Source organism: Haliotis asinina, chromosome 8, assembly GCF_037392515.1.
Source record: "Haliotis asinina isolate JCU_RB_2024 chromosome 8, JCU_Hal_asi_v2, whole genome shotgun sequence".
NCBI classification, from domain to species: domain Eukaryota; kingdom Metazoa; phylum Mollusca; class Gastropoda; order Lepetellida; family Haliotidae; genus Haliotis; species Haliotis asinina.
The window spans coordinates 17517040-17533728 of NC_090287.1; the positions used below are offsets into that span (position 1 = coordinate 17517040).

Sequence of the window (16689 nt, forward strand, 5' to 3'; positions counted from 1 at the left end):
TTCACCTGTGATGTCAATTAAGGTTGAATATGTTTGTAAAGGTAAAGAAATATTAATATTAAGGTCACATTTTATTACTTTTGTCAAATTTTGTGGATTAGCAGTCATATGTCCTTTTCCATTAGTAGATAACCTGTCACGTCTGAACATTGATTGCAGGTGATAAAATTTGTCAGACAGAATTAATGACAGTTGCACTATGCAATCAAAATATAGCTGGTTTTGAAGGAACATAAAATACTGTGTGTCAGTATCCCACAATGAGCACTTGACACATACTATCCTGAACGTGATAGAAACGTCTATAAAATCACTACAATGAATAAACACAATTTCTGGTGTCCCCCAACGTGTTATTGCTTGAATATAGTTGAAAGCTGTTTACAACTATACTCTTTCCAGTGAATATATTTACTTTGCTTTACACTGATATTTCTGTATTTCATTTGTCGTTTAACAAAAACTTTAAGTTTGATCATTTTTATCATAAATAAGCCATCCATGGTTATCTCCCTTTATGGCTGTGAACACTACGGACATGGGGCGGGTCTTAAAAAAAATATGCCAAGCGTTTGAAGAGAATATTATGTTTTGAGTTCATTTGTCCATCATCACCACTGACCACTCCTCTCCCTGTAATGAATGGAAATATATTTAGTGTTAGTGACGAGTTATTAATGTTGTGTCATTGGAACTGGGCCGAAAACGGTTTATGAACTAACTCTATGGCAGAGGCCATGTAATAAGATGTGGTCTCTAAAACAGCTTATGACCAAATCTGTAGCATTGTATCAATCTTGTAAGTAGCAGATGTACTGGGTGAGCGAGGGGTGTGGTTTTACGCCACTTGTAGCAATACTGTAGCCCTATCACGACAGTGGAGACTAGAGATGGACTTCACACATTATACACCCCTGCACCCCTCTGGGTCCGGCTATGTTTATATACTGTCCGCCCGCGTTCCAGACGCAGACATTGTTTACTAACTCTTAACTATACCTACTGCCACTCTCCATGCAGACTGGTTGGTTTAACGCCGCTCTCAGCAGTATTCCAGCTATGTAGGGAGTCGGTCTGTAAGTAACCGAGTCTGGACCAGACCATCCAGTGATCAAGATAATGAGCGTTGATTTACACGATGGGATACAATTAAGAGAACCTGACCACAGATCCCTCTGTCAACAAGCATGGTTTGCTGAAGCTAAATTGTATCCCGGTTCTTCACAGGTCAGAATGCAGAGGCACTCCCTACTAAACAAAATAGGCAGTTCGAAATCCCAATGAAATTGTAGAAGTTAGAAATATCACAGTATGACAAAAAAATCTTCGCATTGTATCGAGCGGGGCATCCATATTTAAGTGTGACATGGTAGAGCGCTATAAATCGCCATTAGTCTTGGCACCGTTGTCTTAGCTTAGCGAAGATACATGCACGATACAAATATGCTATTTTTAGAAAAGATTTTATGATTATTAACGTAAACATCATGGGCATAACTGAGGAAACAGAAATTGTATGCAAATAGCACGCGCGCACACAAAAATGTGAAATGAAAACGCGCTGAAATGCGTTTTCCAGCATTTAGAGAAGTAAATTTGCGATATTTTCAAGGGCAAATTATCATGACCTAATAAGAATGTGGGGTGAGGGAGTGGGAACCAATATACTTTTGGGTGTTTCTGTAGATGATTTAGGATGCTCTGGGTCTTTTTCATGACATTTTATTTGACTCACACATACTAAGACATAGATTAGACTGATTTATCTCAATATTCATCCCAGAGGACAAAACTGTACTATTAGCGATGACTTTCAATAGAAACTTAAAAACATCAGTGTGTGCAGAGACCGAAGTGATATTGACCCGTGAAGGTCCCGGGGTAGAATAGGCCTTCAGCAACCCATGCTTGCCATCAAAGGCGACTATGCTTGTCGTAAGAGGCGACTAACGGAATCGGGTGGTCAGGCTCGCTGACTTGGTTGACACGTCATCGGTTCCCAATTGCGCAGATCAATGCTCATGTTGTTCATCACTGGATTGTCTGGTCCAGACTCGATTATTTACAGACCGCCGCCATATAGCTGGAATATTGCTGAGTGCGGCGTAAAACTAAACGCACTCGCCCCCGAAGTGATATTAAGTATGAATCATCCATGAACTCAGAACAGATACAAAGTTTCCAAATTCTAGGACGAATTCTTTAAAGGTTAGACACTTTTACATGTTGATTTCTTTACTATTCGGAGAACTAAACAGAGCATGAGAGAATTATTCAAACCTTTTGAATGTACGTGATGTCTGATTCGTCTTAAGGTCAGTTGTCACGGCTTTGTGTTGTGTCTGGCGGTCGTTACACGCCTGCTGAATCAGTCAATGAGAGTAACGTTCCCTGATGACTTGTAGGGGAGACAACTCTTTGACACTGGGCATGCTGCTAATGTAACAGCGGACCCGGTGGAATTGACATGAGCCAAACTTACGCAAGTGCGTGGAGTATGTGACACTCTCAGTTACCTCATGAAAAGGCTTTATTGCGAATCAGGGTCGAAATAATGCAAAAAATACGTCTTCTACATGAAAAATATAGATGGACGAAAATGTACGCAAATCCGTATACTTTGGGTACTAGAAGTTACGCCCATGGACATATGGTAATCTTGGCGCTGTTGTTGTTTCCTACAACGGCATCCAGGGCGTGACTGAACGCGCACATACACGTCACTGATCCTGAAATCGTACCTACAGATATAGATATAGAAATAGAGAAAGACTAAGTTTCTATGCTTCAGATAACGTTTCCATGCGTACCTGAGATTGATTCTGCAGTACATGTATCCTAAAATGTGACTGAATGTGATTACCATTCAACTTCACTGTTATTTTAGTTTTACCGTCATGGGCATCCATCTACGCCTTTTGGGATGCCGTGTCGACCAATTCAGCGAGCCCATCCACCAGACCCGGTGAATCGCCCGTTTCCGAAGGTCATTTCTAACTCGGATCTTCACGACTATAATAGTTACATTACAGGGTTTTCTTAATAGATTTGACACTCCAATAAAGCGATAACTGTGAATCATTTGCCATTGTTGTCTGAAATGTTTAGATTCAATATCCGACTTTACGTTTTGTATTTTAGCTGGCTTTGACAGTACGAGGTAATATAATCAGGCGTACGTTTGGCTCCGTCCACAGTTTGGCATGGTCATATGTTGATTTATCGCTGAGTTTTCCTTCGCCCACTCACACGCACGCTATAAATTATGAACGGTTCCTATTTCTTTTAAAATAGGCGGAGCGGTTGCGTAAAACCACTCACTCGCCCACTCCTTTTGTTTTAATTACGTCTCCCATTCACAATGCATGATTTAGCTATTATCGACATGACAAGAAATTGCGTGGTTGTAACACGTGATGAAGAACGTGAACGGTCAGATATTCAGGAGGCGCCACCAAACCACACGTATCCCTGGTTGAAGGTTACTCACATAATCACAGTCAAACAAACTCGGTATACAAAGAGCCAGCGACGAAACAAGGCAGTTGCAAAACACACGAGACCATACATACAGACAGAGCCCAGTCGTTTGTTGTCGAGACACTAATGCACTCCGTGACCTCTGTTATACAAACTAAACTACTGTTTAGATTTCGCCCTAGCGAAAGCGCCCCGTGAAGAAGTACGAACTATTTAATTGTTCTAAGCATTTGAAACTTGCTATTGTTGTAGAACTTTTCTATATTTTTGAAACAACCTTCGATAGTTAGATGGATAAATAAATAAATAAATAAATAAATAAATAAATAAATAAATAAATAAATATAAAGGCCCGAATTTACACGCATAGTATTGAAATTGTGCACAAAGTTACCCATATCAAATGTGGGTATAAAAGCTAACCAGGTTTTTTCTGTTACATCTCTTACATGATGTTAATCGATTGACAACCAGGAGCATGCCTCGTTTAACAGCAGAGCAAGGGGAGAGAGCAATCAGCAATCAGTATGTTACAGATGGAAAAGACACAAGATCATGAGGTTAGGGCCATGGGATGTTGCAAATCCACCATCGGAAGACTTGTCACAAGTCTGCGACAAACTGGCAGTAGTGCAGAGAGGCCAAAGAGTGGTATACTGAAGGTCACTCCCCAAAATTCTAAGATGTTGGGGTGAAAGATCAAAGGCGCCGACAATACTTCATCAGACGATAATGTGCACTTTTTGCATTAAGTCACAATGTGTTGACGTCGCTGCGCCATTCCAGTCTGCCCCCTCGCAATCGAACTTTTTTGCATTACGTCACAATGTAACCGACGTCACGATGGATGTCAGTTGCCATTGCCTCGTACAGCCTCCCACAGTATTTACTGCTTCGTCGCATCCCGTTTCTTGGTTTGCAGTTGCATCAAACAGCTAACTACATGGGTGGAGACATTATGTTTATGTTTTCCGAAGGATAAAATGCCTCATAGTTCGACTCACAACTTTACAGAGAAACGGTCATGTTTGCAATGTTTACATTCCCACAATGCAATCGTGGAATGTCGCATGACTAGTCAGCTAGGCTGAATGTACTGATCTAAACTTTCGTTGGTAGTAGTAATGAGACGGTCATTTTGCCTTGTATGGTTTAAGAGAATCACAGATGTCATTAAAATGATCTAGAGAAGATATTTAACCCGAACATAAACCTTCACCACACTGTTCATCATTTGTTTTTCTAGTAATGTTTGTCTTAACGCAGGGGGCTGACACGTCAAAAGAACAGCGCGTCAGTTAGCCCTGTGCAAGGATTCTTAATTTAGGTCACAGACACCGTCGTTTGTTTTCTGCCATAGATTAATCGAAATTAGGCTTAGAAATTATTAAATACGGCATCATAGTAAAGAAATACAGTTCGTTCTACGACCATGTATAGTGTAATAAAGCACACTTTCGCCCTGAACTATTATATCGTTAAAGCACTCGGACGCAGAACGAACTGTATTTCTTAACGAAGACCGGTGTATGCGGCTGTTTCACTTGAGGAACCGATACGTCACTGTGACGTCATCAAGCGCCAACACCATTGGACATCCAGTCAGCAGACAGACTGTGACCAGACAACTCCGCATTCATGGTCTCCGTGTCAATCGACCTTCCAAGGGCATGACATTGACGTACCAACACCGACGTGCCAGATTGGGATGAACCTGGACTGTGCCACACTGACAGAAGCGAAACTTGCGAAGAACTTTGGTGACGAAGGCAAGTTCCAACTCTTCAAGATCTGTCCCCATTTGAGCACCTTTGAGAATAACTGGGACGTCGTATTCGGAAACTCCCCTGAAATCAGTCATTGACGACGATCGCTTCGGGTCCCTAATCAAGACGTCAGAAGACTCGGCTGCTCGGTTCTACACCAGATTCGGGCCTGCATCAGTGCTAGAGGTGGCTACAACCGGCATTGCACAGTATGTACTGCCCAGAAAGTTGTAAAAAGCTCCCAGTCGATTCTGCGTAGGTGATCGAATACTGGATAATGCACCCCAGTGTCATTTCATATGATCTTAGATCACGAGCCACGTCGTTTTCCTTCTTGTTAACCATTAAATACTGTTGCTGAATCATTGACTTTTGCAATAAAACATTTAATGTTACCATATTTAGCATATGTTTTGTTTTAGATCAGAAAAAAATATTTGGTGGCGTTTCTTTTGGACGCAAGTTTTTGGGTTTTTTTCATAATGAACATATATGTGTCTCAAAATACTAGAACTCTCTGTACTGTTCACTAATCTAACGCTGGCGTGACGAGATCGAGCACAGGTAGACCCGTGCAAGTTATATTTGGGCACACGACCTAATTTCCATAGACGTGCATGTTATTTCAGTGTAGCATAAATAATTTTCATGAAATGAACTGAAGAGGGATTTTGTAAACTTTGACAGGCAAATGTGAAATCATCTCTGGTCGGTGCACACAATTTAAGTTCAGTTTTCCGACCACTATTTAACTAATGACTTCACATTTATCAACTTACGTATCGTTCAACAATCCCCTAGACCGCAAAGTTGTATCTTTTCTCGGCACTGTATGTTGATTAACGCGTTGCCATTAGATAAATAAGCAATGGGAAATATGTGATTGTATGCACAAATGTGCAAAATATGACCTGGATCTTTGCGAAAATTAAATATATGAAAATTCTAAGTTTGTGGAAATTACTCAAGTGTCCGAATGTAACTGGCATGGGTCTGTATGTCACATGGTGGTCACACGAGGTGTCCTTGTCAGTTCTCCTTCAAATAAACAGTTGAAACATTTGTCGTCAAAAACTGTTAATCAATGTATATCTAAACACATGAACACAGACCTGTTCTAGTGGTCGATAGCATCAGTGAGATCACCCAGTTTGACCTCACAATTATTATTGTCAGTCCTGGCGAGGAATTGAAAGTTAGACATTTGTACCAGGTGAATCAAACCGACAGAGGCATTTGGTCCTTGGAATAATGTTACTTTATTTAGAAACAAAATCTACAAAATTAATTGAGTTGAGGCAGTCTAGGCTTGATATGGAATTCTTGCAATTTATTTTCCAGGGTATGGGGTAGAGATTAAAGCAAAATCTTTATCTCCCGGGATAAAGTGGAACCCTCTGTGCACAAAAGGGGCACGTTTGTCTCACATTCCATGAACAATATCGTCCTTTCCTGATAGCCCATGCTGTAATTCTAAGCAAGTCAGATTTGTCACACATTCTTAGTGCCCCTTCCCACTTTGGTTTTTTGTCAAGTTGCTGCTTGTTTCTGTCAAAAACACGTCAGGGACTAAGCGTTAGTTTAGAATGGGACGTATCAACTATAATTATTATCATTTTTAAAATGTCAATCCAGATCTAGTCAGTGTATACCACAGACAGCGGCCACGTTGGCATGGTAGCCTTTAGCTCTCGGTGACTGAAATGTGAAAGACGTCATTCACACACACTGTGAATATATTTACGACACAAATGTTGTTTTTTCCCCTACCGCCTATATTAAGGATGAGGTCGACTTTGTCTTGCCCTCACAAGGCTCGTCGACTGGGGTCAAGGTCCACGTTCGACAAACAGCCATTGTTCCCGCCCGAGTTGACGTTGTAAATAACTGATAAATCACCGTCAGGCAAAACAAACTGGAAGCTGTCAATACTTGTGTGTTTGTGATGAAGATGTTTCTTGATGTGTGCTTGTGCTTGATCACTGAATTGTCTGGTCCAGACTCGATTATTTACAGACTGCCGCCATATAGCTGGAATATTGCTGAGTGTGGCGCAAAACTAAACTCACTCACTCACTCACTGGTTTTGGTATTTTCTTTAATGTTCATGCCGCATACACCGATATTGCATTTCTAATTCAACAGTAAATCGTCATGTCGGTTCATTCCCATTATGACTACTCCCAGTTTGACTACCCGTCCAATATACAACCTGTTCCAGTCCAGTGGTGTTTAATCACTAGCTTTCACCCCTCCATTAGGTAGACTGTTCCACCAACACTTGTAGCTGCACCAGGTTCATACACTATTTATTCAGCTAATTACAAAGATTATTGTTGTTGAAGTTACACGATATGTCATGTACACTTGGTGAATTAGCAAGCTATTGTGCTGTATAATATTTTGTTTACTTTGTAAACACTGATGGGTCCGACAGCTCGTGGAAAATATGGTAGTTTAATATGACTTAAACATAATTATTTCGTCAAAGCAGCAAATACACAACTGGTTGTCCTTGAATTTTGAAAGTTCCGACATGTAAAAAGGAAGGTAGCGAATAACTCCTTCGTTTTAATGACCACACGAACACTTGGATGTTTCCTATGTATGTCGATTAGGTCACTCACTACAGATCGCTTGAGGCGACAATGGATGATGTGACAAAATCTCAACATTTAAATCAAAGTAATTGTGAGTTTCTTTTGGGTTTATAACCGTTTTAAACTGATTCAGGTAATCGCATGAACAGCTCCATCGGAGTAATCAGCCATACAGGTACGGTACATTATTAAGTGTAGAGGTGCTCACCAGTACAAGCAGCGTTCGAAATATCTACCTGTCCCACCCGGCACCCGGGACGGGTTATTTTCAACACGGACTGCCAGATTATCAAATTCACCTGCCCGACGGTCGGGTTAAAATCACAGGCAGGCAAGGTTTGGTCAGGGTTGGCAAATATTACATTTAACCGTCCCTGTGGTCTAGCTGGAATTTCATGAGTGTCATACCCAGGTACAAGGAGACTTGTATGAACTAAATATACCAGAAATCGGTTTTTCGCAGTTTTACTGTTTGTCATTCTACAAACGGCCACATGTGTCTGTATCGCTTAGAAACAGTGTTAGAAAGACATGTAGGTTAAAGTACTATAGTACCTAGTACTATATACATCTATATGTCTTTGTAAACATGTTTCTAAGCGATACAAGTCCATGTGGAAACTGTAGTATCAGCTTCAGGACAGATAGCTATAGTAACAAAAACGACCCCTTGTGGATGTTAGTACACCGGCTCCGTACCCATTTTGATTGTTTTCATCAAAGCTGTAAATGCCTGTGACCTTCAATAGTATATCGATCACTATATCTTTCAGTCATAAAGAGTTACAGCATCCCAGTCAATTCTCTATACTTATTAACTGGGCGGCGGTGTAGATAAATGGTAAAAGCGATCGCCCGTCACGCCGTTCGATCCTGAACATGGGTATAATGTGTGAAGAACATTTCTGGAGTCCCCAACCGTGGTATTGCTGGAATATTGCTAAAAGCGGCGTAACTCACTCACTCACTTACTATTGCACAAAAGAAAGAGTTCATTTCCTAGCAAATATTCGATTTGGGGACATAATGACCAGATAAATTATGATCAACTTGTTCTGGTAAGCCCAAAGAACGAAGTCGAATATCATTCGGTCTCAAGTGGGGGCATATTTTTTCGATTTCGAGTTGAAGTTAGTGGTGCGTTTTCATTGTGTTTCAGTATCTGTGCAGACGCCACGACACTACTTTGTATAGTATACGTTTTACATTTGCCGTTGTTATACCAACAGTTATACACCAGCAGTGGTATTATAAGAAGTAAGGAATCGGGGCCTAAACTTTCGAAGCTCTCTTAGCGTTAAGATAGTCGTGAACTGTAACACATTAACATTGATGGCTATCTTCGCCCTATGAGAGTTTCGAAAACCAAGGTCGAGAGATTACTCCCTGTTCTGGATGAGCGGCGTTCCAGGCAAGTTAACCGACTCCGCCCATATTTACAACTGTAAACATTGGGGTTTATTTATACCGTACAGCCCGGTTCATTATAACCAGTACAGCTGCTTGTAGCGGGACACAGGTACATACTTCTGTAAAGTGTATGTTGACGCACTGGACCGCGTCTGCTACTTTGAACAGTGACAGCTGCAGTTAAGATGGCGAGCACAGGCAGCTCCGATGACGATCTCAGCGATTGGGAGGGTCCAGTGGATGTCGACTTGCACGACCCCCCAAGTAAGCAGGTAAATACTTGTGTTTACCTTCTTCAGGTGTATCTCTTGTTATGACTCTTCAATATTACGTCATTTATGTTTATTGCATGTACGTGTCACATTCCACCTTCACAGGATCAAGGCAGGTAGATATATGCATGTACATAGCAGGTAGATTTCAAACAGGTTTGATTAACGTCATGTGGCACTGGATATGTCAGGTGCACACGGTTTTGAAACCAAAGAGCACATGCCTAAGACATCAATCTAGGGAGATTTGCATTCGGTGCTAATTTCTTATTTCTTAATGCTAATTGTATTGACAAGTTCGGCATGCTGGCTGCACAACGGCTCCCGTGATATTTGAGATATTGTTACACTTGCCTTGTTGCATACGATTGTCAGGCTCACAGATGCGCAACCTCGTCCTTGAAATGAAAACATGTAAACTTGAGAGACTTGATAACCATCGTACCCCGTAATAATCTCAGATACATGAACTTGCACCTGCGAAATTATCAGCAGAATGAGGCTCTCTCAAAATATATTGTCTCACACTTTTCCCTGGTGTTCGTCTTGTTAGTTATCATATGTATGTATGTATATGTAAGTATAAATGTTGCTATTGCACACAACATATCTGCATAACGTATACAATGCATTTCGACAGACAATTGTACAGAAGGTGGTACAGGTGTTGTGTGTACATGTTGTGACCTACTTTTACCCCAGGGACGACGTAAATCAGGATTGACAGGTTACTTTTCATGTTGAAAGGCTCTATGGCGACATGTCGTCATTGTTGCACTAAATATTGAAATATCCATAAATTGATTCTAACTCTTTTGTCCATATATAGGCTTACCCTGACTTTGCTCTGACAAGTGCACGTGTCACCGCTGAGAGTGGAGGGGGAAGTGTGTGTGTGTGTGTGTGTGTGTGTGTGTGTGTGTGTGTGTGTGTGTGTGTGTGTCAGAGAGAAAGAGAGTCAGATTAAAGCACACCTGACTCTGTGCATGTATGTCATATTTTACATGTAACAAGCGAATGTGATCCCGACTTGATTGGATAGTAAACCTATTGTGTTCAGATTTAACTGTGGGTCAGCTGTCAGTTGTCAGACGCCCAGGTATACATTTAGTATGTGGGATCTGGTCAAACCTTGGTCTCAATACCAGTATAGGAGTATTATTCCCTGGGTGACAATGTTTCCCCCCTCCACCCCCTCCCCCAGACCAGTACACGGCCCCATCACCTCACGAACATATTGTCACCGTACGTGACGTTACCCCTCCCCACCTCTTCCTCCAACCCATACGTGCCATCGGCTAAGGGCAGTGTGAAGGGTGACTCGTCAATACATCCAAACTTATTCCGCCGTTTCTCGTTGAATTTGCCGTCTGCTGAAACTGCTTCAGACTAGTTCTCACTGACGGTCAACTATCTCTGACTCTTCGTGGTCTGTTATGGCTCTCTACCTCAGCATAACTGTCTACTAGTGAAAGTTGCAGTTACAAGCCTGGATAGCATTTCTCGAACTTCTCGACTTCTTAAACCCGTTCTTAACTCACTGGCTACGATCAAAGTCCAGAATTTTCTGGTGGAGGTCACGTAACCTATAACTTTATGGTTGAACTACTTATTTATTCAGGTGATGCAACGTTTCGATACGGACTCTTCTAGTATACCTGCTTGACAACGGTGCTAGACTCAGACTCTTGGGCAGCAAGAAGTAGATCGGGTCTTCGTCTGGATATGTTATTTATTATATGATTTCTTTTCTCAGTAAGGTCATTCTATTTCTAAAACTAACTGCCCAAAACACAGCTTCATGTCCGTATCAAATATTAAGATTTTGTTTGTTTCAGTATTAGCCATTCTGACACATGGATATTTATTTTCATTTGCTCGGACGTTAATTGGCGATCATTCTGCACTCATCGGCACCTGTTTCAGATGACCCCATGGAGCGTGGTGACAGGACTGACAAAATGGATTGGGCTCGGTAAAAGCAAGAAGCTATGGACACAGCTTGCCGGACACCAAGGTAGTGATAATAGTTAGTTAGTTAGTTAGTTAGTTAGTTAGTTAGTTAGTTAGTTAGTTTAACTGTATAAGTGCATTATAATGACATTACACTGTTCACGCGTATTCCAGGCAGTTTCCAGGCAGGGGAATCCCAGACTGTCCTCAAGAAGATGTTAGACCGGGAGCGACAGGCCTACGTTGAAATACAGAGTGATCCCCTTAAAGACTTCACCCCTGAATATAGAGGGGAAGTTCAAAAGCAAGGGGAGAGTATCCTTCGGCTGTGTTGATGTTGTTTCCATGACCATCTGCACATTTGTATCCAGTGAGACGTCTAAATGACAACATCACTGTTAATAGTTTAGGAGGTTTCTGAGTGAGTGAGTTGTAGCTTTGTTCGACTCTGTTCCTTGCGATGTACCAGCAGCCAGGACTGCTTAACGCAGTGTTTCATTGTGATGGCTTGAGGCCCGGGTTTCAATGTACCAGTGAAGACTTTAACTAGGGCTGTCCTATCCCATTCATTTGATTATTTTCGTATTAGTTCTACAAATTCGGGAGTGAAATTAAACTGAACAAGATATGTGTTATTCGTTATTTCTGTAGTGTTTAATTAATTTTTTCCCAAAGTGATACAAATTTATTTTCCGGTGAAGGGTATGTTTTTGGTACACCATTCTAAAATGTCAGAACCTAAATTTACAAATGTGCTGCGTCAATGATAGACTTGCATAAGTCTCCCAAGTAATAATTAATAATTTGAATGTTAATTTCTAAGGAAATATAAATATTCCTCAGACTGGCGTCCTCGTCCGCTTATCTAGACTTGCGGCTATGAAAGACTTAATTACTATACATCCATGAGCTCAGCATTCAGTAACCCTTGACGCAAGGTTAAGTCATAGCCTGTCTCCCAGCCCCAGAGCCACGTTATTTTCCCTACTGCCAAGCCTTCTATGCAGTGCTAAAGTACTAAATGAAGCAAGTCTAGATTTCCCCAGGTTATCCCAACTCACTGGGATTCCTTTTATGTTTAAATGGGTTTCTTTGTTTCTATCATATACATTCGGGGACTCAGTGTTGGTCTTGTCTAAGTCAACGACAGTGCCTAGTTAGCTACACCACTGTACCAACCCTCCTTGACAGTCACCAGCTTACATCCAGCTACAGGACCTCCTGAGTGGGTTCACCTGCCCGTGTGTGATGGACGTGAAGATGGGTTGTCGCACCTATCATGAGGTGGAGTTAAAGAAGGCCAGAGAAAACCCAGTTTTAAGAAAGGTAATTTCAGCATCTTTTCGCAAAAGCTCTCTGACGTTTACACCCAGCCCCCTTGGCGTCGAAATAATGAAACTACATGTACATGTGTTATTGTCATTTATGGGTGAGGGACTGTAGGCTTCACCGGCCACGTCGCGTTGTCAATTCCATACTTGAATCTTACTTTTAACACGTTTTTAACAAGAGCCTATCTGAATATAACATCAAGTCAACCGACGCTTTGAAGCACTGATACTGTTTACGTATGTCAGCGTCATGGGCCGACGCTCTAACCGGTGAGTTATTTGAAATTGTACGCTGCATCGGTTACGCCCTGTTGTCAGACTCTAAGGTCAACGCTCGCGCCTGTACTACAGAAGAATTTACATATTAACGTTCTACGTGAATGGTTAAGCCTTTACGTAACTGTCCTACCTGGATGCTAAGGCTGCGTTGCCAGTCCCAGCGGAGTACGGTTACGTTTATACTACGGATCAGGGACTCCTTCCACAAAGCACCAAGGTTATCGTAAGTCACTAAGGTAACCTTAGTGCAGTGTTAAATAATGGGAGTTAAGGTTAACCTTAGTAAAGGTTGCTTTGTGAAGGACCCCAAGGCCCCGTTTCACAAACCGGTCGTAAGTCTAAGATGTCGTAACCTTTTTCGTAGCATTCGTACCTCCTGTACCGTAACATTGACCCTTTGTTACGCCATTGCGTAAGTGTCGTGCTTAAACGTGTAGCCATTATTCTCATTGACAAATGGGAATAGTTACGCAAGTAGTCAAAGTCATACATAAGCTGTAGCGACTTCTATTACAATACTGGGTCAGGCTTCACTCAGAGAGAGGTTAGTTCCACGATCAGTGCGCATGACCAGAAACGTGACTCATTTAATATCCATTTGATCATTACTTTATGGTGTACATGCATTACAATTCTTTCATTTCCGGTTGTTTCTAGGACATTTACATGAAGATGACTAACATAGACCCAAATGCACCAACGCCAGAGGAGAGAGAGAAACAAGGCGTGACCAAGGCCCGGTATCTGAGATGGAGAGATGAGATGAGTTCCACTGCCAGTCTTTCCTTCCGCATCGAGGGAATCCGGGTACGATATTAAAGTGCGCATAGACACGTTGAAATAAAGGTTTAGTGCATGTAAATTAAACTTAGATGAAATGGTAATAACTAAATATCTAAATGAACGAAATCATCATCACCGTCATCGTCGTCGTTCTTCTTGTTACTATAATAATATCCACGTTGTTCTAAGTATAGAGTTGCTTCCCTTAGTTTTGCCAGAATCTTGTGATAATGGGTTCAAATCTCAGAATTTGCCCCGATTATGAATATTGGCAGTTCAAATCCATCCGTTTATAGTGGTGAACGTACGTTTTCTGCAGTACTTTACCATCACACTTTGTTTACGTTGGGAGTTGTAAATGAAGTGCTTAGTATTCAATACTCCATCGGGGTTAGAACTGGCCTTGAGAAGCCGATGCTGTCGTAAGAGGCGACTAACCCGGATCGGGCGGTCAGCCTCACAGACTTAGTTGACACGTCATCGTATCCCAAACACGTTGATCAAGTATTGTCTGGTCCAGACTCGATATTTACAGACCGCCGCCGTATAGCTGGCATATTGAGAGAGGTATAAAACTAAACTCACTCACTTTACAGCCGATTAGTGTACTATAATTATGGCATGATAGTTACGTCTTCCCACTATCGGTTTGTATGGACTCTTGCAGAAAGATGACGGCAGTTCCAGTAAAGACTTCAAACAAGTGCACCTGCGCGACGAAGTTCGGGAGAAGTTTAGGTTCTTTCTTGGAGGAAATAAAATCGTCTTGGTAAGATGACGTCAGACCATTGTACTGATGTCAGGGGCCTTTTAATTGTGTGGAATGACTTGACTGGGGCGTTGTAGGGACAGGGATAGCATAATAGACAATCGTTACAGTGGCCAACTGTCTGGTGTAGGAGGGGTTGTACTTATGTAGGGGGTATGGATAGGGTGTTGTGCTCGTGTGCGTGGAGTTGATATGGCGTTTTACTTGTGTGAAAGGGGTTATGTTTGTGATGTACTTGTGTGGGAGGGGTTGATAGGGTGTTGCACTTTTGTGGGAAGGGTTATACTTATGTGGGAGGTATTGATAGGGTGTTGTACTTTGTGATTTGGTTGATATATGGTTGTACTGGTGTGGAATTGGTTCATATGTGTTGTACTGGCGTGGGAGGGGTTGATACTGGCGTGTTCTATTTCTTTATTTCTAACTTGTTTATGACGGTGTATTTACAGGAGGCGTACGTTAAGCGGCTGGAGGCCATCAAAGCTGCTGAAGAATCGTCAGACTTTTTCAGTCAACATGAGGTGTGGCCCTGGTTCTTTATGGTGTTCAAATATTTCTTGCCATTTTCGACCACTCGCGAACAAATCTATTATATCAATTACCACAAAAAACGGTAGCTGTGTGTGTTTCATGTTGATGTGAGTGTGAATGTGTCTACATTGGAAATGAGTCCCGGTGAGTTGGGGGATTCCCTCGAAGCTGGGGAAATCTAGACTCGCTTCATTCAATGAGAGGATTTGAGTGCTGTTGTTGATCTGGCTGTGGATACTAATATATAGAACATAATAAACGGGTGATTATTACACCGTGCTTGACTTCACTCACCCTCCCTTGTTTCAGTTGATCGGGAGTTCCCTGCTGTTTGTTCACGATTCTGAGAAAGCCAGCATATGGATCATAGATTTCGGGAAGACTCAGGCCCTGCCGGAGGGCGTGAAGATTGACCACCGATCTCAATGGGTTGAGGGCAATCATGAGGACCAATACCTTCAGGGCCTGGATAATCTCATTGCCATCTTCACTGACCTGGCCAATGACACATAGAGGTCATGAGAGAGTCATCTTGTCACTTTGTACAAACCAATAGCCAGCTTAATTCCCAGTGTATTCAGTACGGGGACCGTACCATAACATTCAACACCTATTTCATATCGCCTCTTAAAATGGCCACCGGACATTTTACTTTATGTACATTTCTTCCTGATATACCTCAATCCTGACGACCCCGTAATTTGTTACAAATTGTTAGAAGAACTTATCTGTAATGGTTATCTTAAGTTTCAGGGGGAAGTAGGGGTTCACGGGTAACTAACTGCATAGGAAACACGGGCATTTCAAATTTTGTCCGCAACTACCGTTTCGCTTAATTCGCCGATATCTTTTCCAATGAACACATTTTACTTATAGTTATATTGTTTGTTGTCTAGTTCAATTTCCCCCAAACCTTAAAGCTTTCAGGGGTTTTTGTTTTGTTTTGGGGGGGGGGGGGGTTTGGTTTTTGTTTTGGTTTGTTTTTTTGGGGGGTGTTTTGGATTTCATTTCTTTTCTTAAATATTTTTTTGGTGGTTTTTTGTGCGTTTTTGTCACAACAACGCGAGGAAGAAATTGAAACTGTGCCTGGTCTGCCACGCGCCCGGATGGGTGAGGCAAAAACAGTGTTCTCTTGTGAATGTCTGTTGATATAGCATTGCTCAAATCGAAATTTGTTTGTCGTAGTAGGTTTTGAACACTTACATTTCAGTTCACAATTTAAGTGTGCGGTTGTTATGCGTAATAAAATACAACTCACATGCATGAGACCCGGAGGCAGCCACGGAGAACGTCAAAGCAGTGATGTGTGTAGCGTCTGCTTAAACCACAGGCCATCTGTAGCGCTACTGTTTGTCTGCACAAGATGTCGTTTAAAGCTGTAAACGGTTCCTTCATTATCAACAGTGCAACTTAAAGAAGCACCTACTATGTTATTTGCATTTTTGTCTATAAACGACATTAAAGATACTGTAAATAAAAATACAGTACTCAAAGAACCCCCTGTATTTGCGTAAT

At 41.7% G+C, this 16689-nt stretch overlaps 1 protein-coding gene across 1 annotated transcript; it reads left to right on the forward strand.

The window, feature by feature from the left end:
• The first annotated feature begins 9198 nt into the window (after positions 1-9198).
• Positions 9199-16670, forward strand: LOC137293876 (inositol-trisphosphate 3-kinase A-like). Its single transcript, XM_067824654.1, has 8 exons — positions 9199-9528; positions 11455-11545; positions 11656-11796; positions 12680-12807; positions 13749-13898; positions 14542-14643; positions 15093-15164; positions 15484-16670. The coding sequence occupies exons 1-8, from the start codon at positions 9442-9444 to the stop codon at positions 15685-15687; spliced, it is 975 nt and encodes a 324-aa protein (XP_067680755.1). The 5' UTR covers positions 9199-9441; the 3' UTR covers positions 15688-16670.
• Positions 16671-16689: the final 19 nt, after the last annotated feature.

What these genes read in the sequence shown, in the direction of transcription:
- LOC137293876 (XM_067824654.1), top strand. Translation starts at nt 9,442, where the DNA reads ATGGCGAGCACAGGCAGCTCCGATGACGATCTCAGCGATTGGGAGGGT. An exon ending in ACGACCCCCCAAGTAAGCAG is followed by an intron (nt 9,529 to 11,454) that starts GTAAATACTTGT and finishes CACCTGTTTCAG; the next exon opens with ATGACCCCATGGAGCGTGGT. An exon ending in ACTTTTTCAGTCAACATGAG is followed by an intron (nt 15,165 to 15,483) that starts GTGTGGCCCTGG and finishes CCCTTGTTTCAG; the next exon opens with TTGATCGGGAGTTCCCTGCT.